At 37.9% G+C, this 26,249-nt stretch overlaps 3 protein-coding genes across 5 annotated transcripts in view; 2 read left to right on the top strand and 1 right to left on the bottom strand.

The window, feature by feature from the left end:
• Window positions 1–2,761, top strand: part of lhfpl7 (LHFPL tetraspan subfamily member 7) — a 121,751-nt gene extending 118,990 nt beyond the window's left edge. The window contains exon 3 of the mRNA XM_088321554.1: window positions 589–2,761. Coding sequence (XP_088177680.1) covers window positions 589–815 — 227 coding nt within the window. The 3' untranslated portion in view covers window positions 816–2,761. The remainder of the gene's footprint in view (window positions 1–588) is intronic.
• Window positions 2,677–10,648, bottom strand: spata22 (spermatogenesis associated 22). Of its 3 annotated transcripts, none has more exons than XM_088321551.1 (8): window positions 10,578–10,648; window positions 10,257–10,324; window positions 8,792–8,929; window positions 7,673–7,847; window positions 7,229–7,559; window positions 7,026–7,149; window positions 6,855–6,952; window positions 2,677–3,298 (listed from the first exon to the last, which is right to left on the bottom strand). In XM_088321551.1, the coding sequence occupies exons 1-8, from the start codon at window positions 10,643–10,645 to the stop codon at window positions 3,107–3,109; spliced, it is 1,194 nt and encodes a 397-aa protein (XP_088177677.1). In that variant the 5' UTR covers window positions 10,646–10,648; the 3' UTR covers window positions 2,677–3,106. The 3 variants fall into 3 exon arrangements, with proteins under 3 accessions (XP_088177677.1, XP_088177678.1, XP_088177679.1); XM_088321552.1 differs by having other exon boundaries at window positions 10,573–10,630; XM_088321553.1 differs by having other exon boundaries at window positions 10,467–10,587.
• A 4,051-nt stretch (window positions 10,649–14,699) lies between these two features.
• Window positions 14,700–25,918, top strand: stip1 (stress-induced phosphoprotein 1). Its single transcript, XM_088321482.1, has 14 exons — window positions 14,700–14,859; window positions 18,170–18,379; window positions 18,461–18,602; window positions 19,739–19,880; window positions 20,025–20,196; window positions 20,276–20,402; window positions 20,516–20,618; window positions 21,443–21,563; window positions 21,642–21,738; window positions 21,809–21,933; window positions 22,028–22,064; window positions 22,172–22,275; window positions 23,901–24,073; window positions 25,295–25,918. Exons 1-14 carry the CDS (start codon window positions 14,851–14,853, stop codon window positions 25,365–25,367), a joined length of 1,635 nt encoding a protein of 544 aa, XP_088177608.1. The 5' UTR covers window positions 14,700–14,850; the 3' UTR covers window positions 25,368–25,918.
• Window positions 25,919–26,249: the final 331 nt, after the last annotated feature.

Below are 26,249 nucleotides of genomic sequence, written 5' to 3'. Positions count from 1 at the left end.
TGAGCTCAGGATGACTGAGCGAGGCAATGATAGCTGGAAGCAGAGTCGATAGCCGTGTTGAGTGCTTTGGGCTAAGAAAAATGACTCCATTTACAGGAGTTAACTGTTCTCTGTGGCAAAGCAACTGGGTGTCTCTTTTCTGTATTACTTAAAACGAGATAAAAGAATGTATTAAAGAAGTGTGTCTTCTTTTAAATGCCGTGTATGGCACAATAATTGTTTAAAAAGGAACTTCATTGCACCATTGTTATTATTTTCATTTATACCTAGAAACATAAATGTGAGTGATCATTTGTTTCTGTTTGTTTTGTTTCCCATATGCTTTTATTGTAAAACCTGTACTGCCCCAAGTGGCTATTCAGCACACTCCACTTGTTCTTTTTTTTCTAAAAAAGTATTTCGTAATCTTAATTAAGATCGCAAATTACTATATATATTATTTTCAGCAAACCACTTTCAGTTGGAAACACATTGATTTAGTCAACAATCTGCACCCAAATATTTATTTTAAAAGTGTTTTATACTTACAAATGTCCTCAATGAATGTGCGGCAATATTAACACATTCTTGTCTGTGGTTTCTGTGCAGTGTTCATCATGGCTGCAGGGCTGCTGGTGTACCCCTTCGGCCTCAATTCTTCCCTCGTCAGGTCCTTTTGCGGCAACTCGGACATCTACAACGCCGGCGAGTGCCAAATCGGCTGGGGCTACATGCTGGCCATTGTTGGAGTGATGCTAACCATCTTTTTGCCCTTTTTTGCAAAGTATGCACCAAAGGAGCAGCTGTCGCCCACTCCCCTGCCTGCTCTCTTATAGTTCTGTTTTGTTTCTCTGAGTTTCCATGCACAAAAAGACAGTTATAAAACCGTTCCTCCATCTGTTGCTCAATGTTCTCCTGTGTTACATGTAAAGTGACTTCGGTTGTGTTTCATATAAACATTTAAACTCATTGACTTTTGACTAATATGGGGAATGACAATTTGGTTTTGAGCCGTCCTCGGCACTAAATGTGTTAATGTACATTTTACTATTATGTAAGAGGCTTAATTATAATAATTTGAAGGGATATTCAAACTTGATCACTATTGCAGATTTTTTTGATATTTTATTGTCCTTCTGCGATTACATTGCCACATGACCATGAACTATTTCCAAAAGGACAAAACACGGTGCACACAAAGGAGCTGTAGAACTGCAAGCACATCATGATTTGGAATTTTCTTTCTCTATATGAGCAATCAACCATTCAATTAAGCTCTAAAGACTATTGTACGACAACTGTACATATGAACTAGATAAACAGAGTTGAGGTTTACGATTCTTATATTCTTGGGAATGCTTTCCCATGAAGAACCAAGAAGGCCTCTGTGAAATTAAACATTTCGGTACTCATTGTTCAAAAAAAGTAATGATGTATCAATGCACAAATACTGTTGACGTCTTCAAATATAAATTAACACTAGATCTTTGTTTTTCAGTTACGTGGCCCAAGTATCAAACCTTTTTCCTGACTTTTTTGTTTTGAACAGCTCCGAAGTGAGCTGCATGCCCGCTACCCTGACTACCTCGAAAACTTGATATTTACCGTTTCCCCTCCAAAAAACTGTCACAACTACTTGTTCCGGTCGTGACACAAAAGGCTTGTCGGGGACAGAAAAAAAAATCACCCTTCCGAAGTCGTCAGGATAGCGTGCATACTGTGTAGATCCTCCACAGAGAAAAAGAAACAGAACACGTGACAAGTGGATTATTACATTTAAAAAAAATCAGCAAGAGACAGAAGCCCGGCTTCATAATTGACTTTTTTTGCCCAGGCCAAAGATCTTACCTCTAGTTCAGGGCAAACTTAATCACAAGAGCCAGGGAGGGTTTTTTTTTTCAATAAAAATTAAAATGCATGAGAAGAATGACTTTGTAAATGTTAATATAACTGCTGTCGGTTATAGTGTGATGTGACCAACGCGTGCCTTTTCAATATCACGAAGACGAGTGTTTATAACCATAACCAGGTCATTGTCTCCACTTGTTTTACTCAAGGGAAAAAATATTAATCGTTTCGTCTTTTACAGCTTGATGCAGTATATTCCTACAAATGAATTTTGTAGGAAAAATTGGTTTGAAGTGACCATGAGCAGAACAAACATGGAGTTTAATTATGACAAAAGATATTGCTCTAAATAGAAAGATCTATTTAATTGTAGTGGGTTCTTTTAGGTTAGAATGGCATTACAGCTTTCTCGTTTCCTGGCACCCTTGTTCTGTTTGAGTAAAGCTCTTTAGACGAGATCAAACGGGGGTGAGTTCAAATCACACCTATATTATACAAGCACATTATTCAAGAGTGTGTGCGGGTGTGTATGTTTGATTTGGGAAAAGGTTCTTCAACACCCTATTTGTTACCGACTCTGTAATCGCCACATTGCCAATCCATCAAGAAAAGCTTCCTTTTCAGAGTGTATGATGGTACAGTATTTGTATGTGAAAAGGTTGTGAAAGGTTTTTAATTTTGGGTCTTGATGATGTCATTTCCCATTATCAGTAAAGGTTAATTCTAAGGATGTCATGTTGCAAAAGGGGTTGTGAAGAACAGTTAAGACTTCTTCCTGTGGGACTAACAGACATGTGTTAGAACCGCTTACCCACTCTTTTGTAAAAAAGAAAAAAAAACACTGTAAAGTTTCAGCACTGGTAGACGTTTATTGGTAATTTGATTATTATTATTATTTGCTCTCTGTGGCTGTAAATAAAAGTACTGTACAGTTGTTGCTGCCTTTTTATTCTTAACAGACTGTTTTTAAACTTGCATTACTTGTGTATGCAATATTCTGTTAACATTATTTTGCCTGTTTGTGAGTTTTTTCATAAGAAAATGCCAATGATTAAAAGACTTTGGAGTGAATTATTGTGGTCCCATTTGTTTCATCTTAATTGACTGCCAAAAAAAGATACAATAATTTATTCAAAACAAGCAGGTGAACTCAAATTTATAAAGGTCCTATTACCGAAGTAAAATAACTATTTAAAGCCTTTTCTAAGAAAAACAATAACCAAGTAAACAATTTGTTATTTTCCCTACCGATTGTTATTCATTTAGTTTAAAAAAAATATTAAACTTCATTAAATAATTGGACAAGTTTGCGCATGTGATTATCACAAGCTTTGATGGCCTCTGGAGCGTTTCTGATCTCGGAGGGCTTGGCTTGTCGAACCGACAAGCACACCAGGACGTCCTTCCTGCGATCATAGTTACCAATACAGCGGTGAATTTGACCACGAACAAGATGAGGCAACTCCAGCTCCTGTGAAATTTTAGACATGAAAATGGGTCAGAGGTTAAAAAGGTTAGAAGGGTGTGGAGGAAATATGTTCCGGTCCACTGTAAAAGCCAAAAAGATATTTCGTTTTGTCGACCCAAACTGTGCTTCAATAATCTGCAAGAGGCACCACACACATTCACTTTGGGGATGAAGCCTGGATATGTTTGCTATTTTGGCTAAATTTAGCCTTGATTGCATGAGAGCAGGTTAAATTATGCTTGGCTCAGTAACCACAAAATGCATTGTCTACAACTAGAGTGCTCCAGACCAGCCTAACAACTAGACTAAGATTATACCCAGAGATACATCTGGCATTACAACAGTCAATTGTGTGAACAAATAATGGGTATTATAGCATATGCATTGAATTTGGAAGTATGCTATATTTTAATTATCCTGCATTCAAACTTACATAAAGGCTATACTTTAATTTAATTTAACTCTCTTTACTGTATCATTGCGAAAGCCATTTTATAGTCATTCATGTGGTAAATCTATTGCTGTCAGGCCATGTGTTTTATTACTAATTTACTATGTCATTTAAGAATGCCTGTCAATTTTGTTAAATGTTTGTTGTTGCTGTTTCATAGATTCTAAAAAGAGGCCGAAAACGTGTTGCTATTAAAGAAATCTTTGACAAGGGTAATACAATATATAAAGGTTACACACTCAGTCATCTATTCTATTGTATAGGAGACAGAAGTCAATATGACTAGAAGTTTGTTCTTTATGAAGGATCAATTAAATAAAATAAAAATCAACAAACAGATAAGAGTAAGAACTGCCCTTATCGTCATTGAGAACAAAGTGATCATGGAATTAAAGGAGATAAGATGTGGCGCCTAGGATAAACAATTGGTAAACGTCTAAAAAGAGAAAAATAAAACAAACAAAAGTTGAGTGGACATTTTTCCTTGTTGGATTGGCCGGGGATCGACCCACTAAGCTTTAGTGACATCCAGTGGACATATTTAAAACTGCAGTTAATTCTTTGACGCCAATTTTTATTCACGCAATTTTCCCCTGAGATTTAAATAATCGCTCTCGTTTTTTAATAATGAGATTATAGTTTTCCATTTGGAACAAACCCAAATAAATGATTTAATCAATTTCCACCACAATTTATCTAACTCAGGGGAACACGTGCAAATGAATGAAAAGCCTTCATTGTCATTACACAAGTATAACGGAATTGGAGGGCTTCACCTTTCAGTGAAAGTAAAACAAATAAAAAATGCGCAAAAGGATAGAGATGCTTAAATATATAGGTATTAATAATATATAACAAATATATGCATATTCACAGTGGCAGTTGTACAGTACATGGTGCTCATAGATGCTATAAATGGAAGTTCAGGGTGGTTTATAGCTCTTGGGAGGAAGCTGTTCCTCATCCTGTTTGTTTTTCAGATCACAAAATAGTCTAAAAATATGAACTTAAGTGTCTGAAGTGTTTGGCTTTTTTTAACTAAAATATCGTGACATTGTGAATTCAACCTTATATGTATTTCATGTTCTTGAATGACGCTAAAGCAAAGTCAAACTTCTGTAAGGACACAAATGGAATCACATTGTTTGGTTTCGTTTTTGCTTTTAACTGTCTGTTTTATATATATATGTGCATATATAATATATATATATATATATATATATATATATATATATATATATATATATATATATATATATATATATATATATATATATATATATATATACATATATATATATATATATATATATATATATATATAGGCAGCACGGCGGCGCAGTTCATGTCATGGGAACCTGTCGTGGGTTCAAATCCAGCTCCAGACTTCCTGTGCGGAGTTTGTATGTTCTCCCCGTGCTTGCGTGGGTTTCCTCCGGGCACTCCGGTTTCCTCCCACATTCCAAAAACATGCATTTCAGGTGAATTGGCCGGTCTAAATTGTCCCTAGGTGTGAATGAGCGAGCGAGTGAGTTGTCTGTCCCCGTGTGCCCTGCGATTGGCTGGCAACCAGTTCAGGGTGTCCCCTGCCCACTGCCCGGAGATGGCTGGGATGGGCTACAGCCCCCCCGCGACCCCAATGAGGATAAGCGGTACGGCTGATGAGATGAGATGAGATCGTGACATTGTGAATTCAACCTTATATGTATTTCATGTTCTTGAATGACGCTAAAGCAAAGTCAAACTTCTGTAAGGACACAAATGGAATCACATTGTTTGGTTTCGTTTTTGCTTTTAACTGTCTGTTTTATATATATATGTGCATATATAATATATATATATATATATATATATATATATATATATATATATATATATATATATATATATAAGCAGCACGGCGGCGCAGTTCATGTCATGGGAACCTGTCGTGGGTTCAAATCCAGCTCCAGACTTCCTGTGCGGAGTTTGTATGTTCTCCCCGTGCTTGCGTGGGTTTCCTCCGGGCACTCCGGTTTCCTCCCACATTCCAAAGACATGCATTTCAGGTGAATTAGCCGGTCCAAATTGTCCCTAGGTGTGAATGAGCGGATGAGTTGTCTGTCCCTGTGTGCCCTGCGATTGGCCGGCAACCAGTTCAGGGTGTCCCCTGCCCACTGCCCGGAGATGGCTGGGATGGGCTCCAGCCCCCCCGCGACCCTAATGAGGATAAGCGGTACGGTTAATGAGATGAGATGAGATATATATATATATATATATATATATATATGTGTGTGCCGCACAATCGCTAACCACTGCGCCGTGCTTATATATATATATATATATATATATATATATATATATATATATATATATATATATATATATATATATACACACACACATATTTAAATAATCAGAATGTGGACAGCAGCTGGTAAACATATCTGCCTCTCAGCTTAGAAGTCCAGGACTCAAGTCCAGCTATAAGCCTTCCTGTGCTGAGTTTGATTGTTCGCCCTGTGTCTGAGTGCCAGTTTCCACCCTTGTACCAAAAACATGCATAGCACGTTGATTGGCAAGTCAAAAATTGTCCGTAGGAATGAGCGTGAGGGTGAATGGGTGCATGGCTGTATGCCTTGCAGTTGGCTAGCAACCAGTTCAGAGTGTCCACTGCCCACAGCCCAATGTTTGCTGGGATGGCCTCATACAACCCCACATCTTTAGAGGGGATAAGCGTTTGGAAAAAACCGGGAAAATAAATGAAATAGGGACAAACCAAATCTCGGACCCCCGGTGTACAATTATTTTTCTCCCGAGCAAAATCCGTTAAAAACTGCTAAGTCGCCTCTTCACCAGCACACTACAGTCCACCTTACTAATACCTTTTCTGCTAGAGACCCACCAGTGGCCGTTCAGAAAAAAAAACAAGACATTGCCTAAAAACATCCATTAATTGACCGCATCATTGCCACATGGTTCATAACCTAGGAAAAAATCTGCGGCGTATTGCCCAATTTTTACTGTACTGAACACTCTTTTGTTTTTCCCAATCACGCAAATAACACATCAAATTTGTTTGAAAACTACTCCACACTGAGTGTGATGTTACATATTTACCCAACTCACATTTTCGTAGAAGAGACACTGCACAACCTCCTTGCTATCCCTCAACAGGAAGGTCTTAGCTCCATATTCACCAAGTGTGACAGCAGAGTCAAGAGTAGCTGGGGGGAGATCATGTTACAGTTTTAACAAGAGTGAATGAAAAGAGGTAAAAGTTATTGACAGGCAACGAACCAAATATCTCAAAAAAATATGTGACTTTGTCGTTGAACTGACTCCAGTGTTTCATGCCCTCAATGACTGCCGTCAGAATTCTGAGTGAGTTGTCAAACTGTAGTTTTTTGGGAGTAAAATTCAGCTAAAAAGAAATAAACAAAATAACAAACATACAGTGAATTCAAACACTTAAAGATGCTAAAGAAGGGTGTGAAAATTACCACTTGAGTTGCAGGTGGAGTCTGGGGTATATTTGCACTCCTTTTACCCACAAATTTAGGCTTCTGTGGTCCAAAACTGTTTGAAAAATTCCACCTGTTTTGTGCCTGAGCAGCGGCCTCACTAGGTGGTCCAATTGGTGAAGGCAGAGAACTGAAAGTTGCAGGATTGGCGGGCCTATAAGGTGGTTGCTGAGCGAACCCACTATGAGATGGCTGCTTGCTTGAGGGGCTGTGAATGCTGGAGGATGTGTGATATTGGTTTTGTGTGGGGAGAAAAACTGATCTGGGAGACTGTTGTCTCTGAGTGTTGCTGGGCATTCCCATCATTGAGCTGTGAATGACACAAATCCCAATTTCTTAAAAACTCAGCCAAATAGTACCATGTGCAGTATATTGTGTATGCCATGATGTTATTTTTCAAGACATTAAACAAACAAAACCCACTTTGTATTGTCAGGTTTGTATGGATGCGGCAAAGGTGCATAATAACCCATCGGCGCAGGTCTATAGTTGCCAGGTTGTGGAGACTGAGTAGATTGCGTCATGTCCTGACAGTTCCACTGGTAACTTGGATTAGCATCAAAAGATGAACCTGAGAACTGGTAAGGCCCATAGCCATCTGTGGAAAGAGTCACACACAAATATCGATTGGATAAGTGTAGATGTTGCTTCTGAGCTGTGAGGTTTAAAAAAAAACACATTCAAAAGCAAGTAACATTCCACCTAATGCTCACAAAGAACTGAGTTTTAGTTTAGGATGCGCTAAAGTTTGAGGGCAGTCTCTAAGTCAGGCATGTCTAAGATCTGGCCCGTAGGATGATTTGATCTGGCCTGCCGAAAATTTCTGAGTAGGTCAAAAAAGAAGCAGTTCTTACTCGTTTCTATCAAAATGTATGCTTTTTTTTTGAATGAGTATGAACCAAATGCTCCTTTCTGCCGCTAGAAGGCAGTAAAGGTGTAAAAGAGCACTAACACAAGTTAATACCAGGAAATAATGGACGATATTAATAAAACACAATATTGTGCATTACTTTCTCAGATTTAGTATGCCCAGCCTGGTAGTTCTATGTAGTTGTGATTGCATGTTCACTGCTATTTTGTATTTTTCATTTATTTCAAAGCAGAAGAAAAATTGGTGCATTGTATTTTTATTCATAGCTCACACTTGGTTTTGTTTAGTTTGGGAGTTGGTTCAGATGTAAAGCTGGATTCGCTCAACTGTTAAAATAAACCAGTTATTACATTCAATGCCAAACAGGAAAATCATTTTTTTATTGTTTTTGTCATGTTTTGTGCCTAGAAAATATCCCTTTGTATCAGTGTTTATAATGTGTAGGGTAAGCTACAAATGTTGTCTGAATCATAAAGCATAGTACTGCTAAACAAAGCTAATAATTTGTCGTTTTTTTACTAATCTGTCCCGCCTGAGAATATTAAGTCTGGATCCGGGATCAGAGCAAAAATGACTGGGTCATACCTGCTCTAGGTTATGGAAAATTCATTGTACTCATTTGATGTTCTTATAGCGGTAAAGTACAAAAGAACCCTGTAAGCATACGCTACCTGATGTGCCACAGGGGACAAGTGAGCCAGTATTTGGCATGAATACCGTGTGAGAATAGAAGTCATTCTCAGAGGGAGCCGACGTCATGGGAATTCGATTCCTTTTCTTCTGATTGAACAGCGGCACAGGGAGGCTTCCTGATGGCAAAATCAAAATGCTTTAATATAGTACCTATTTTGATCTGGCAATTAATGTATCGGGATTGTATAAATCAGTGGTCCTTAAATAAGGAGATTAATACATTTGGAGGTACTTAGAGGCCAACTAGCACTTATAAAAATATATAAACATTTCATAACACAGTATATATATCTTGCATTCATCTATAATTAATGTGTTTTTTTCTGTATTTCTTATTTAATCTACTAAAATTTATCATTTTATGGATTATTTGTGTTATGTTCCCATAATTCAGATACTAATTTTGAAAAAAATAAATATATATATATAATATAAAAATAATTTGCAAAAAACTAATTCATTTTCCAACCACTTATCCTCTCAAGTGTGCTGGAACTCATCACATCTGACATTAAGTTCTGGATAAGAGACTCCCTGGACTGGTTGCCTGTCAGTCGTAGGACACAAACGGACAAGCATCCCCATATTCACTCACACGCAGGGAAAAAATGGACCTGCCATGAGTGCTTTTGGAATGGGAAATGAAACCAGAGCATGCAAACTCAACACACAGAGGCTGGTAGCTGGAATAGAACCCAGGACCTATGAACTGTAAGTCAAATGTGCTTACTAGTCATCCACTGCGCCGCCTTGTTGCAAAAATATCATAGAAGGGAAATATAATACTTGTAATTAGTGTTTAATTCTATTTAAAATATATGTTAGTCAAGTCATGTCTATTTGTTTAGCCCTTAATCACAAAAAGTCTCAAAGGGCTGCGCAGACCTCCATAACTCCCCTGATCTTAAACTTAAATGAGGGCAAGGAAAAACTCAAAAACCTCAGGATTAGGAAAATGAAAAATCCTTAAGAAGGGGCTGCATATGGGTTAATCCCCTTTCCAGAACACCCTGGCTGCCATGGATGTTGCAACATTAACTTAAAAATTGTCATAATAAAATAAAGCACTCATTTTACAATTTTTTACAAGTTTTTTGCTACACTCCCTAAACTTAGTTTTCTAATATCAATCGAAAGAAAATTAAAATGAGTGATTTATTTTTCCATAAAATCATTATTAAAATATTGAAAAAGAAGAGAAAAAAAGTTAACCAAGAAAAGTGGGCAAAATTATACATCATTATTATTTGTATTATATATATTTATTAAAATCATTATTATTGGCAGTGCTTATAGTACTTTTCTAAAAAAAACAAAAAACATTTGATATGATGTATGTTAGTGACAAAAATATTGAGAATTACTGGTATGTATAACTTTATTCGGAAAGATTTGAACTGAATAAGAGAAAAATAATCTCAGCGGGTAATAAATATATCAAACCTGCTGCTGGTCTCAATGTATTGTCATTCCTTTTCATCCTGGCTGCACAAAATGTATGAGCTGGAATCCTAAAATTCAGAGGGGGGAATGACAAACCAAAATTTGATTAATTAGTAGGCAAATAATATTTCAATTTTATAGATTTGAGATGCGTGTTAGCCGGTCATGCTAGTTAGCTGTGTTTTGACAATCACGTTTTAGTGTAGTTACCGTGTCAACAGTATAATTCAAGTACAAATTACGCCTATAAACTGATACATATCTAAAAACAAATGATAATGTTCTAAACCATAGTGTAGTTGTTTGGTAAGAGGACCTTACGGTTCAGGACACTTTACAACGCGGATAAATAAGTATACTACTGTATACTTAGGTGATGTGTTGTTCATGAACGTAACGGCTCAAGGAGACGACTCTTTAACGTGAACGACGGCCGTACGTGTTTTTACCTGTCTTTTTCAGGGTCACTCAGTATAAAAAGTTGAAATCCTAATTTAGGTAAAAGTTCATTGTAGATTGAAAAAATAAAGGTTATTATAATGTAGTTGTATGATATAAAAATGTATCATTAATACATTTTGTGAATAATGTTGCATTATTTTTGATAAATATCGATCAAAGCAACTAAAAATCTGAAGAGCCGTTTTAGAGCCAAAGGATCTTGCTCAGCTTAGTGAGCTGATTTTCTAAAATGATCCCGAATTATTTTCTCTTTTTAACTTTTAACGTTTTTTATTTTATTTTTTTATTGAACATTGCTTCATAGCAACCAAAATTGGCATAAAATATTCAAACAACAAAACAAAGTTAAAATGTACAAGGAAACAAAAAGTGCTGCAAAAATACATTGAAAAAAACAAAAACAAATTAGGAAAGTAAAATGTAAAGTAATAATTATGGCATGCTTAACTCGGAACACGGGAGAGATTCTTACTTGTACATTGTTTTATATACATCGCACAATGTAATATCACCCAGAGTGAGTCAGTTAAAAATGTAGGTGTCACATTTGACACTAATCTGTTGTTACAGTTACAAGTAAGAATATTACTGGAGTAGCGTTTTCCCATCTTCGCAACATCGCAAGGATTCGCCCTACGATGTCCTAGTCTGCTGATTCTGAAATTATGATCCATGCGTTTGTTACCTCCCGTCTCATTTACTGTAATAAATTACTATCCGGTCTCCAAGTGTCTGGTAAAAAAATTTGCAGCTGGTACAAAATGCTTTAGGGAGGCTTCCAATGAGGACAATAGCGCTCCCTGTCCCTTTAACGTGTGTTTTTAAGGTTCTGTTTGTACGTATTAAACAAAATTTTGCCTGGACTTGCCACTCATATCTTTCAGATTTAATTTCCCCCTATGTTCCGTCTCGGAGCCCTGGCTCAGAACATTCTGGTTAACGAGTGATTCCAAGACCCAAGAAGAAATCTGGAGGTTTGAGAGCGTTCTTCATTCAGGCGCCAGTGCTCTGAACTGCTCTGCCCACTGAGATTCGATCTGAAACCCCAGTAGACGTGTTTAAATCTAGGTTAATTACAGTGCGCACAGTAGCATCAAACCGCTCGGTTCGTTTGCAACGAAAAAAACGATACCGAGATAGAGGCTTCCGCAGCAAACTCATTTGACTTGATTTACTGTTTCGTGATAGTCGGTGTATACCAATAATTGACAAATTTGCATTATTCCGTACAGATTTTCTTGTACGTCATACACGTCTTAAAATGCATCATAAACGTACTTTGTACGGCAAAAATGTACAGGTTGACAGGTATAGCTGTACAAATAAACATGAGTTCACTTGACATTGCATATCATATTTAAAGATTCAACATGGAAACCAATTCAGTTGACAAAAGTGGGATAAAAGAGCCCAAGTTTACATTACGAGTTTACACTTTGAGTGGTGCCCTCAGGATTCCATCACAAAATCGGACTTCGTTAAGATATTTAGGAATGCGTTACGAGGTTTGCAGAAAAATAAAAGTTTTAACGTTGCCTTTAAGTTTGTTCTTTGGGAATTAGATGTTGTTATATCTTTCAGATTTAATTCCCCCTATGTTCCGGTCTGGAGCCTTCACTGTGAAAATGCTGGTCTACTAGTGATTGCAAGAGCCAAGAAGAGAACCGCAGGTTCGAGAGCGTTCTCCATTCGGGACCCGGTGTTGTGGAATACTTGTTGGGTCCCTCAAATAAAAAGAAAATTATATACAAATGTATTCTCTCTTTTATAATAGTTACTGTTCATTACCATATCGGATGAGTTTTACTGTAATGCACAACTCTCCGGTCTCCCAAAGTCCAAAATCAATATCCTGCAGCTGGTACAAAATGCTGCAGCGAGGCTTTTAACAAAGACAAGAAAGTTTGATTACATTACCCCGATTTTAGCTAACCTGCATTGGCTCCCTGTTAGCTTAAGATGTGATTTTAAGGTTCTGTTGGTAGTATACAAAATCATGCATGGACTTGCTTCCTCATATCTTTCAGATTTAATTTCCCCCTATGTTCCGTTCCGGAACATTAGCTCTGAAAATGCTGGTTCACCAGTGATCCCAAGAGACAAAAAGAGATCCCCAGGTTCGAGAGAGTTCTCCATTCGGGCCCCGGTGCTGTGGAATGCTCTTCCCCCAGAGATTTGATCTGCAACCTCAGTGAAACTGTTTAAATCTAGGCTTAAAACACATTTCTATTCTATAGAATATGAATAACCTAAAGGGCAGCACGGCGGCGCAGTGGTAAACGCGTGTGCGGCACAGTTCTGAGGTCATGGGTTCAAATCCAGCTACCGGACTTCCTGTGCGGAGTTTGTATGTTCTCCCCGTGCTTGCGTGGGTTTCCTCCCACATTACAAAAACATGCATTTCCGGTTAATTGGCCGGTCCAAATTGTCCCTAGGTGTGAATGAGCAAGCGTGTCTTCTGTCCCTGTGTGCCCTGCGATTGGCTGGCAACCAGTTCAGGGTGTCCCCTGCCCACTGCCCGGAGATAGCTTGGATAGGCTCCAGCACCCTGCGACCCTACTGAGGATAAGCGGTGCAGATAATGGATGTATGGATGGATGAATAACCTATATTTTATGTTGAGAATATCTGTGTATTATTCATTATTGCTACATTCATTGTAGCCTGGTCATCCTGGAAGGGGGATTACCTCATGTGCGGTCCCTTCCCGAGGTTTCTTCATTTTACTCATGTTGAGGTCTCTGAGTTTTTCCTTGCCCTCATGTGGATTTTGGATCAGGGGATGGTGTAATAATAGTCTCTGGTTTGTAAGAATCTGTGGTCTGTGCAGCCTTTTGAGACTCATTGTAATTAAGGCCATTACAAATAAACATGACATGACTTTTTTTTTAATTATTTTTTAATTCTTATTTTATATGATATTTTTATCATTTTATATTTAATTTTTAATGTTATTGTCTGGAATGCATTGCAGCCTGGTCAACCTGGATGGGGGATTACCTCATGTCCGTTTTTGAGTTTTTCTTAGCCCTCGTGTAGGTTTTAAAAATGGACATTATTCGTTCTGGTGCCAGTTCTAATTATGTTTTAGTTAAGGCTAATTAGCATGTCCATTGACTAGAAATCCATTCATCCATTGTGCGCACCGCTTATCCTCAGTAGGGTTGCAGGGGTGCTGGAGCCCATTGCAGCTATCTTCGGCAGCGGGCTGGAGACACCCTGAACTGGTTGCCAGCTAGTCACAGGGCACACAGAGACAGACAACTCACTTGCCCATTCACACCTAGGGACAATTTGGACCAGCCATTTTCCACGACATGCATGTTTTTGGAACGTGGGAGGAAACCGTAGTGCCCAGAGGAAACCCATGCAAGCACGGGGAGAACATGCAAACTCTGCAAAGGTAGCTGGATTTGCTGATGATCTGCATTTATTTAGCGCTTTTCAAGACTTCCCAAAGCGCTTTACAATAGCGGTCCTGCAGCCATGTAAGGCGCTAACCTGCTTATTGGGGGCATTGGGGGTTCAGTGTCTTACCCAAGGACACTTCGACATGCAACACGGAGGAGCCGGGATTCGAACTGCGATCTCTTGAAGACGAACGCTCTACCTCCTGAGCCACTGCCACCCCATGACCTCAGAACTGAGCCGCAGACACAGTAAAAAACTAGAAATGTTTGTAAAACGTTTTTCCTTGCCCTCAGGTAGGCTTTAGATCAGGGGATGGTGTAATAGTAGTCTGTAGTTTGCAATAATCTGTGGTCTGTGCAGCCCTTTGAGACTCCTTGTGATTAAGGGTTATACAAATAAACATGACTTGCCCCGGGTGGGTGCTTTTATTTTTCCCACAGTACTGTATCCTGAATTTCAAAGGGCTACCGTTATGTTTTACTCATTTAACATTAACCCAGGTTCACAATTGCATTTACACCGATTGAGTGGTTTGGTTGAGCTCTTTCTAGACCTCTTACGGCGTAGCCACACGCTTCCACATTCTTCGGGAAGTTTCTAGGGACGCTAGACAATATTGAAAATGCGGACTTCCGACAGTTAACACTGGCAACCCGTGTGATGTTGAGGGGGCGGTGCTTGTCCGCACAGTAGTTTCTGGAAGGAACCGCATGCGTTCAACATGGAGAAAGTGAGTCTTCTTTAAATTTGTGGTTTCCATGTTCTATTAAACGTACAATCATACACTTCGGTGATTTTTCTTCTTTATCCACAATATATTTTACCGTAAGAGTATTTTATGGGTCGATTAAGCATACTGCTATCGGTCAACTAAGTTAGCTTGATTGTCCGTGGCTAGTGATGTTAAGTTAGCCTACCGCTAGCTTCGTAACACCTCATAGATACTATACTGATCAGGTTTAATATGTCTTTGAACATTTGGTATTGTTTTTGACTTGGGGATTTTCTTGAGTTAGCGATCTTAAGCAGCTTGAGTGGTTTTTTTGTTGTTTGCTGTGTGGGTACAATTCGTCAGTCATCATCGGGTTGATGTTTAGGTCAAGCGAACACGTCAATTTAATGAATAATGGATCAATATTTTCCTTACTGCCTAATATTTATGATTGTATCGCTTACTGATTTGTTATTAGTACAAATACGTTCGTGGAAGTGCATTGTTGGTGATCAACTTAATTAGCTCAAACTGACCCTATCCCTAACACATAGTGTTTCATTCGGGCTAACCATTTTGGTGATCTGAAATGATATCCCTTTAAAGGTCAGGCGTGTGTGTGGTACATCATTTATAACATTTGTTCTATATGTATACACGTGCTGCAGGAGCTCTTTGGTCGCTTTCCTTACCAACCTGTGCTAAGCCGGAAGATCTTTCGAAATGCACAGATGGCTGCTGCTGTCATGACTGCATTGTTTTATCGCAGCTGCCATTAGCCGTCAGAAAGGAACACGCTTCCATACAACTTAGGCTTTAATCGATTATTGTTTTATTGTTTTAAGTAGGCTTACTGGAAGCCAGTGATCTATAGGAGTTATGCTTATTTAACGTTATTTGCAGAAGGTGTGGTCCACTACACACGCCTGAAGAGGGCACAGTTGTGTTCTTAGCCATCTTACCCCAAGTTTTCTTTTTAACTGATTTCTATCAAGGCTTTTTCCGTCGTCATACCGTCTTTGGTATAGGATCATGAATTTCTTTAACATATTTGCCAGACAAACTCCAGGATGGAATCTTTACTTTCTAGTTTAAACCTAGTACAGATGTTTGGATTGTCTTACTAATCTATAACTGAATGATTTGTCATGTGCTGCACAGTAGGTTGACTTAAGAGCCACCTTTTAGTGCTAATAGTAATGGAAATGACTACATTTCAGCAAATATTACAGATTATTAGATTTAGGAGGAGGCCGATAACTGATATTTGGAGCTGATACACATTTGCTGTAAAAGCTTAAAATTGGCAAAATATTTTGTTGTAATGCTAAAAGAAACTAAAATTATTTGTTATAAATTCAAATAAAACATATATGGCGCACTGAGAACTTTCACAGTAACTACATTAAAAGAAAGTGGCGTCTGATAATATAGCAAATGGTAAATGTAAGCAAATATTGTTATATTAATATTATAGTAATAAAATATTATAACCATCATTAATGGTTGTTATTGTCATTATTGGTGACTGAATGGTTCCTAGTAATTACTAGCATTCTAGTTAATAGATAGGTAAAACTAAATTAAACACCCCCAAATTAAACCCAAGTACCCCCCAAAAGTCATAGCATTTTTAAAACTATCTTTTCCTTGTTCTAAGTTGTATTTACTGAGTTATGTTGAGGGACAAGTTAAGCTTAAAAATGATAAACGCTGAATATAAAATAGAAAAATTTCAATAATATAGCGTCAGTAACACGCCACTGCCTTGAAATGGTTCAGTCCATTTGATTTCCAGCACCGCGTTAAGATGCATTCTGATAACTATGTATTTTCTCATCAGTTGACCCCGTTATCACCTATGATGGATTATCTTTAAACCATTCACAATAAAAAAAAATAATAATAATGATTTTTATGATACTGTGTTCTTTTGAGTACTAAGACAACGTGTGTTTGTGAACATGGAGGTCAACAATTTATCATATTATGTATTACATATTTAAATGACTGAATTAATATGTTTAATGACTGAAAGAAGTTTGTTGTTGGTGGAAAGGGAGAGCGATAAGACACTCACGGTGCTTAACACCCCCAAAGCTCTGAATCTAAAATCGCCCACGTTGGTGAATATTATAGCGTTTACCTACATTAGGTCGCCTCCAGTGTTAATGAGGTTCGCATAAATGTCTTGATAAACTCGTTTTATAGACAATGATCCCTTTTTTGTATTAATCACGCCAATCAATAGTTCTTTAAGAACACATTATACACCCTACAATTGCGACACTTGTCCTATCGGAAACTCTGCGCTGAAAAGCATGGGGAAATCAGAGTTTGCATTCACGTAAAGGTGAGTGTGATTCTGTGGGGGAGCCGAAATTGTGCTTCGCCTCAGGTTTACTACATTGACTCGACATTTCAGTCAAAGGTGGTCACCAAAGGGGGTGTAGAGAAAAAAGGACGCTAATTGGGAATGAAATATTCGCAACAGCCCAAACTTTTGCTCCAGTCAGAGTGGGGGGACTTTCTGCTTCAAAAGCCTATCCAATCAGAACGTGCGGGTGGTAAGATGGACAGAAGGCAGGAGAGGTTAAAAAAAAAAGGCAAGGCTCGGTGTTGTGCTTAACTTCTGCTTAATCAGCTTCATAATATGTCGATACCAATATCCGTCTTATTCCTAAATATTTGTGCCGATAATCAGCTCGCCTGTTAATCGGCCGACTTCTAATAGAAATGGTTTGAGAATTTTATATTTTAGCTGCTGGCTACAACTAGTGATAATGTCGTGCAATGTCTGTTGAGTTATATTATGTGCTAGGGCAGGGGTGGCGAACACGTGGCCCTTGGCCAATAATAATGCGGCTCTTTGGCTCATCATATTTTCTATATACTGTGGCTCTTAACCTTGTTTCATGTTTAGGTTTTTTTTTTTCTGTATGGAGGGTGGACACTTTCTTTGAAATCAACACAAGAACAATACTGTATTGTAAGGAGAGGAGTGTGTTATGGGAAATAATGTTTATAATTGTGTGTGTCTGTCATGGCAGGTCAGTGCGTGGTATGGCTCTTTGATTCTCACAGTTAAAAATTTCGGCTCTGTGTCATACTTGTTCGCCACTTGTTGCTAGGGTAATGAGTGCTACAAAAAAGGGAGGGAAACCTGCTTTTAGTTTTGCACCAATCCAACATGAAAAGTTGTCTTTTTAGAAGTTAAATCGCACTGACTTATCCATATCTTGGAGAATGTCAGCATATGTTTATTACTTAAAGTATCCTTTTCTATTATTGTCAGTTTGTGTGTATCACCCATTTACATGTTCCATAGGTGTCTGCATTGAAAGACCAAGGCAACAAAGCACTGAGTGCGGGAAATGTTGATGAAGCTATACGCTGCTATACTGAAGCTGTGACTCTGGACCCCAAAAATCATGTCTTGTTCAGCAACCGTTCTGCTGCCTATGCCAAAAAAGGCAATTACCAAAAGGCTCTTGAGGATGCTTGTGAGACCATCAAGATAAAGCCAGACTGGGGCAAGGTGAGGTGACTAGCTTAATAGTAATCCTTTTGACAAAATCCCTAGCAAACACTTTTAAATATATCTTTATTTTTCAACAAGGGTTATTCACGTAAAGCTGCAGCTCAGGAATTTCTCGGCCGACTGGAGCACGCAAAAGCAACGTATCAGGAAGGCCTCCGGCATGAGCCAAACAATATGCAGCTGAAGGAAGGTTTACAGAACATTGAGGGCCGTCTTGCTGGTAGGTTTTTAGAGATCATTGAAGACCCTGCAAAGCGCTTTCCAATGTATTATGACGCTACGTTTTAAAACATTCAACAGTAGAAATACATACATAAAACAAAAAAAATAAAGTAATACACATAAAAAAAGCGAATGAATTAAAAACATTCAAAAAGATATGAATTCAATAACATACAAAACGCATCTAAAAAAATCAAACGATAATAATACAAAATACATGTAAAACATCCTGAATTAAAATTTTCAATACAATGTTACTGTATAATTGGCCGTCATAGACTTTCTGGACCAGTTTACAGGCTGGGGGTGTCGTTGGTGTCATGCTCTTTCCGGACATCTTCAACATCTTACCTAATGTTTACTATTATGTGTACAGTAATGCTAATTGTAATTCACCCTGGTCAATCCTGGAAGGGGGATTACCACATGTGAGGTCCTTTCTCAAGGTTTCTCTTTTTTCCCTCACACTTGAGGTTTTTAAGTTGTTCTTTGCCTGCATGCTGGTTTAAGATCAGGTAATTGTGTAATTTTGTAATTGTAATCCTGTGCAGTCCTTTGAGACATTTTTGTGATTAAGGGCTATATAAATAAATGTGACTTGACTTGACCCTATCTTGGCATTGTTTTGCCAGGGCTATGGCCCACGGCCTACGAACACGAGTCCACAACCCACTTTTTGGTTATGAGCTACAAGTTTTCAACCACTTAGGGCGGCAGTGGCTCAGGAGGTAGAGAGCTCGTCTTGGGATCAAGAGATCGCAGGTTCGATTCCCGGCTCCTCCGTGTCACATGTCGAAGTGTCCTTGGGTAAGACACTGAACCCCTAATACCCCCAATAAGCAGGTTAGCGCCTTACATGGCTGCACGGCAGCTATTGGGAAATGTGAAGCACACTGTGAAGCGCTTTGGAAAGTCTTGACTTGAAAAGCGCTACATGAATGCAGATCATTTCATTTCAGAACTGGCTTTTCCGGTTCACAATGGAAAACTTCAGAGATATGCATTTACCGTTCTGATGCAATAAAAACTAGGACGTAACAAAAGTAAATTTTTATTTCAAGAATTGTATTTCACTGTGAAACTATGACGTTCAATCCAAGCAAATGTTTAGCAGATTTTTCTTCTGCCTTTCAGATAAATCAATGATGAATCCTTTTGCCATGCCCAACATGTATCAAAAGCTGGAGAATGATCCTAGAACCCGCGAGCTCCTGGCAGATCCCAGCTACAAAGAGCTTTTGGAGCAACTCAAAAGCAACCCTTCTGCGCTGGGGACGTATGTGTTTTTATTTTGAATGTGAAACGTACATGTTAAGGATTGGACGGAGTACTTTGGTGAAATTTGATTTCAAAGTGAAAACATGGGTTCAGACATACCTAAATTAGCTCAGTAAATTACCTTTTATTATTGTTCTTTTAGGAAACTTCAAGATAAAAGAGTGATGACCACACTCTCTGTACTGCTGGGACTGAATTTATCTGGAATGGATGAAGACGATGATTTTACTCCTCCTACTCCTCCTCCTCCCAAACGTAAAGAGACGCAGCCTCCTCCTACACAAAACGAGGAGCTTTCTGAGAACAAAAGAAACGTACGAGAGAATTTCAGATTCTTACAAGGGGTACCCCAATCATGTGATGTTGATTGTTGTTTGCCTTTATGTTTAACAGGCCTTGAAGGAGAAGGAACTGGGTAATGCTGCTTATAAAAACAAGGACTTTGATTCTGCGCTTAAACATTATGAAGAAGCAATCAAGCATGATCCTACCAACATGACTTATATTTCCAATCAAGCTGGTATGTTTTTTCCTAATTCCTAGTGAATAAAGAGCCCACTTTTTACTTGTACATACTCATACAAGGAAATTATTATTATTATTATTTAAAATCTGTTTTCATGGTCCTTTTAGCTGTGTACTTTGAGAAGGGAGAGTTTGAGAAATGTAGGGAGCTCTGCGAAAAAGCTATTGATGTGGGTAGAGAGAACCGAGAAGACTACAGACAAATAGCCAAGTAAGTTAAATATTTTTTCAAAATACACATTTTTCAGTTAAATTATTAACGTTCCCACGTGCCGCCATGGGGCCCTCAGACTGAGAAACAAAGACGTGTCTTTACAGTGTCACTATTACTGAAATGCTTCATGACACATATCAATGGAAAGCTTAAACTATTGGGAACATCTTGGGAACATTTTACAGGATTTTTCTGGGTTTGTTTTTTTTGACTGCAGAAATATTCCTTTGTGTAACCGCCATTCATTTCAAAACATGTTTTAGGGGTGGGATTATATGCTTTGGTCATGATTCGATTGTATCACAATATTAAGGTGCTGATGCGTTTCACATCACAATTCTCAGTCATTCGATTTTACAAGCATTGTGATCCCAAATAGCTGATGTTTCTGATTGAATTTTATTTCATAAAAACAAGCAACTCAAATCATACACTTATGGAACAATGAATGATGTTCAACTAATGTACATCAGTCTGTGTCTGTCAGGGGATTTAAGATCTATGGGAACTAGCCTTTGTTCTCTTTGCTCGCTCCCTTTCTCCATTTTCCGCTTTCGTTTGCTTTCCTGTATTTTAATGTACTGGATATGACGTCACAAATTGATTTTGGGGGGGAAACATCGATATTTTAAATCACAATATGTTCTTGAATCAATTTTTTTCCCCCATTTTATTTATTTATTGCCCCCCTCGTGTCTTTTAATGAGGATTTTAGTAAACTCGAGTTTTTCTTAAAGCATTCACCATAGAGACTTGGACATTCACAGAGAATGGTCATAAGTTGTGTGTTAATATCATTCTTGCGCTTCTCTCTTTGAAAGGGCCCTGGCCAGGATTGGTAACTCGTACTTCAAACAGGAACAATACAAAGAAGCGGTTCAGTATTACAATAAGAGTTTAACAGAGCATCGCACCCCTGATGTCTTGAAAAAATGTCAACAGGTGAACTGCCTTTTCTTGTATATTTTTGTTTTTGATGTTGTTGTCAAAGACAACTCATTATTTTTATTTTTTTTAAAGGCAGAGAAAATTCTAAAGGAGTTGGAGAAACAAGCTTACATTAATCCTGATTTAGCTCTGGAAGAGAAAAACAAGGGAAATGAAGCCTTTCAGAAAGGTTCGTGCAACAGTTCTAATTTCACTGGACATATTTGTTCATTTATTTAAATTTCTTGTGTTTCCTATAGGAGACTATCCTTTAGCCATGAAGCATTACACTGAGGCCATCAAAAGAAATCCGCTGGATGCAAAGCTCTTCAGCAACCGGGCTGCCTGCTACACTAAACTTTTGGAGTTTCAGCTCGCTTTAAAGGTGTGCCCATCAATTTTTACAACTGCCACAGAGTCTGTGTACAACATCTGGTCTCTTAAGATTGAAATGTTCCTAATTTTATTTTTCTTATCAGGATTGCGAAGAGTGCATCAAACTTGAGCCCACATTCAGTGAGTCAAACAACTTAATAACTTTGCGTCTACTCATCCTACAGGTTGAGTATGATGCTTGGAAAAAATGTTGATTTCAGGTGTTGATTGATGAAATATGTCTACAGTTAAAGGCTACACACGCAAAGCAGCTGCTTTGGAGGCCATGAAAGACTTCTCAAAAGCCATGGACGTGTACCAGAAAGCTTTGGACCTTGATTCTTCTTCGAAGGTATTGCAATCTGGTTTTGTAGGAAGAATATGCACATCCTCTAGTTGTGTTCTTTTATTTTCTACCTGCGTTGTTCAAAGTAATGATTTTACTATATTCTCTTATAATGTGAGGAAAAACACATGACGTGAGGTTGGCTTCTTTTAAATGTTGCTTAAGTGTGCATTGACTACAAACAGGTAGTGTTATATCGTGAGCCTGACATTGTCATAATATGCTAATTACATTTTAATGGACCAATCATAGCAAAGTGTTGCAAAACCATTAACATATAAATACAGTACATAATATAAATTGTATTGATTTATATTAAAAAAACATTAGTTATTACATTTTGGATGCAAAGGGTGGCATTTTCTTATGTTGAAGCGCATTGTACAGCGCTTTGGGAGGCCCTGACTTGAAAAGTGCTATATAAATGCAGAGTGTGACTGTGATATGTTCTTGAAATGAACTTTTTTTCCCTTTCTTTTTTCCTAAACAATTAAAAAATATTGTGATTTAAATAATTGTTTTGTGAAAATCTTAGTCAATAAATATTTGATCACTTATTCTCCCCACACAAATATGTTTTTGTCACATTATTGAAAAAAACTACTGTATTTCTTTCGGACTTTGGGGTTTCTAAGTGCGCCTTAATTTGGCCAGAAATTTAAAAGTGTGCTTTATATAGTACAGAATACGATTTGTTTGTTTTATTCTTGTCTTATTATTTTAAGATTGAAAATACAGTAATTACAGGTATGTGTTACCATACAGTGTTTTACAGTTATACTGTAATTTAGCAATGATTGATCCACTCAGTCAACTTTGCTGACCTAAATTGCAAAACTCTGTAACCAACGGTAATCAAACCAAATTAGTGGCGGTGGCAGTGCCGACACCACCATTAGACCACCAGTAATACAAATGATAAACGAGGCCTTAGACCATATCTCATTCCCACTATTTTACTCACTCTGCCAGTTGCACTGATTTGCATAGTGCATTCTGATTCAAAGTTAAACTGTCTACTTCACAAACGAATGTCTGAGAATGGAGAAAACAAAGTCTTTCAACAAAATACTACCAATAAAGGACATTACTAACATAGTAACAACGTGTTACTAACATAAGAAATATAGATCAAACTGCTAATCCGAGGAAAAAAAGGGTCTCGGCTTTAAAAATGTTGTAGATTACACAAGCTTTTTTTTATATAGATAACTGGTAAGATGCCATTTTTGTATACCACCTGCACCACTGGTGATCTTTGGGTAATGTGTCGGTGGTCTCCCTGCCATTACTTGGGTTCATTTCTCATCAAGTGCAATGTTTTGCAATTCTTGTTCTGCAAAACACATGTGCTATTATGTACCCATACACACGGAAGCTAAATTTTGTGTTTTTTAGTCCACTGCGCCTTATAGTGGGGAAAATACTGAATATTATACAAGCATACTCACATTAATCAATATTGACGTATTTAACTCAACAGATTATATTAACTTTGTTAGTTGGTAACTATTACCTGCCCTGTTGTATTTGGGTGGTTCAATTCTGGGCACAAGATTCAATGACAAGAAATAGAGGGTCAAAACATTTTCATGTCAGTAATGCAAAATAATTCCTTTTGGCATGCCCAGGAAGCCACAGAGGGCTTACAGCGTTGCATGGTCAGCCAAACAATGAGGAACGACAGTCCCGAGGAAGTCAAACAAAGAGCCATGGCTGATCCCGAGGTGCAGCAGATCATGTCCGACCCCGCCATGCGCATGATCCTTGAGCAAATGCAAAAGGATCCTCAAGCGCTCAGCGAGTAAGTTTAATTTCTGTACAAAGGTACTTCAACATACGAGCGTAATTTGTTCCAGAATAATGTTGGTATCTCGAATTGCTCACGTAACAATCAAATTTTCCCGATATGAAATACAGTAATCCCTCGGTTATCGCGGTTAATGGGGACCAAAACCACCCGCGAAAAGTGAAAATCCGCGAAGTAGCGAAGCCCCTTCAAAAATGCTAAAAAAAAAAAAAAAGAATTTGTTTTATTATTATTTTTTTGGACCTGCGAAGCTCTGAACCCGCGAACGTGGAACCACGAAGTAGCGAAGCCCCTTCAAAAATGCTTTAAAAACGTTTTTTTTTTTAATTTATTTTATTATTATTATCTTTTTTTTTTTTTTTTTAGACCCGCAAACGTGGAACCGCGAAGTAGCGAGGTCCCACTGTAATTAATAACTAATTGGCCCGTTCCTGACCTCGGAAAAGGATCCAAGTAAAACTTGGATAGCTGTAACACACATACCTTCCTGATAACCTAAAACACATTCAAGTAGTAATTAAACTTAAAAAAAATACAGCCCTTTAAGCTATCAAAGCTATCTCTTTCATCAGGTCTTTTGGGGAGAAAAAAACTTCCAATATTTGTCTCTGGCTCCCCTACAAAATGTGACGGAAATGCATAAGGAAATTATCATGAAAGGGAACCGTCAGACAACCAGTTCCACTTTTATGATTTTTCTTTCCAAACAAAAGCAGCAACTCTCTAATGTATTTTGTAGACACCAGCTTCTCTGGTTTGTTCTTTTTGCAACAGTAATGTAACCCCCCATGGAAATTATTGCAGCGAAGCATTGCGTAACCTCTTCTACCACTTTGTGATCGTTCACAGCTTCCCGATTGTGTTCCTTGGCTTGACTAACAGAGCGCTCATGTTTGTCTATATTTCTTTGCGTCGCTTCATTTGTCATAATTCTCACACCTTACCAAAAGTTATAAAAAGGAGATGCGATCAAAACTTGCTGCGGAAAACAGATATGATCAAAGGTGCAGGATTGGGGTTGTGAGCAATCACGAGCATTGAGCGGTCTCTAGTGGTAGCCTCTGGGACTGCTTATGAACAGAATTTTCCGTCGTAAAGTGAGGTTGATTTTTGTATTTAAAAACATTTTGGGTAGAGGTTTTCTGGTAAAGATGTATGACTGAATTTTCATGCTTTTAGTTTTTGGAATTAATTACTTTTTTCCCTCCATTTCAGCCATTTAAAGAATCCCGTCATTGCAAGAAAAATTCAGAAGCTCCTGGATGTTGGACTCATAGCCATTCATTGATGTGACACAAGTCAAGATGTGACACAACACCCAAAAAGTGCAACAAAATACAAATTGTCACTGAATATTACATCGTCTTTTTGTTGCCTTAAAAATTGTACTCTGTGATATCACTTATACCATTTTTTACATTACAACTCTCAACTCTTTTAAATATTACTTTGCTACTACTTGATTGAAGAAGAGGTCACCCTGAAATGACAAGATTAAGGCCTTATTACCCTCTGTGTTTTAAAAGGATAATTTCAAGTAAAGACCAGTCACCTTTTCTCCTAGAAATCTGGTAAAAAAAATCAATTCAATAGATTCTTTTTGCAATCACAGTTGCCATGTTGAACATAGGTCATTTGGTGTTAATGGCTTTACACAACAATGCGAGTTTTTGTCTACGAGTTTGACAATTTGAATTTAAGTTCTCTCTTGAACAGAATCTAAATCCCTACTGCTTTCTTTATATATTTATGTGTTGTACAATTGTCTCACACACAAACTGATCTCGTTTAAATATCAGAAGTGCTATCGGTCAAAATAAAAGCGCAGCATTAACGGTTGGATGCTTTGTGTTTGTATTCAATATCTCCTAAATTCAAATTTGTCATATGACCAAAAACTAAGTCACCTTATTGAGTTCAAAGGGACGTTATGTATTAGTGGTAAAAAATATTGATTCAAATAATAAAAATCGTAGTTCCACAAGGACAGTTCAGTAGCCTGCGGACTGGTTTTAAATATAGCTCACAGGACTGGGTCATTATGATTTTCAAGTCAAATTATTTGCTGCGGTCGAGTAATACTACCTATAAATGACATTACTAACATAGTAACAATGTGGTAATAACATAAGAAATATAGGTCAAACTGTGCTAATCCGAGGGATAAAAA

This window comes from Urocampus carinirostris, chromosome 17 (genome assembly GCF_059441175.1).
Source record: "Urocampus carinirostris isolate Australia breed hairy pipefish chromosome 17, RoL_Ucar_1.0, whole genome shotgun sequence".
Classification (NCBI taxonomy): Eukaryota; Metazoa; Chordata; class Actinopteri; order Syngnathiformes; family Syngnathidae; genus Urocampus; species Urocampus carinirostris.
Note: the sequence above shows the minus strand (reverse complement) of the source record. Positions and strands in the feature narration are given on the sequence as shown.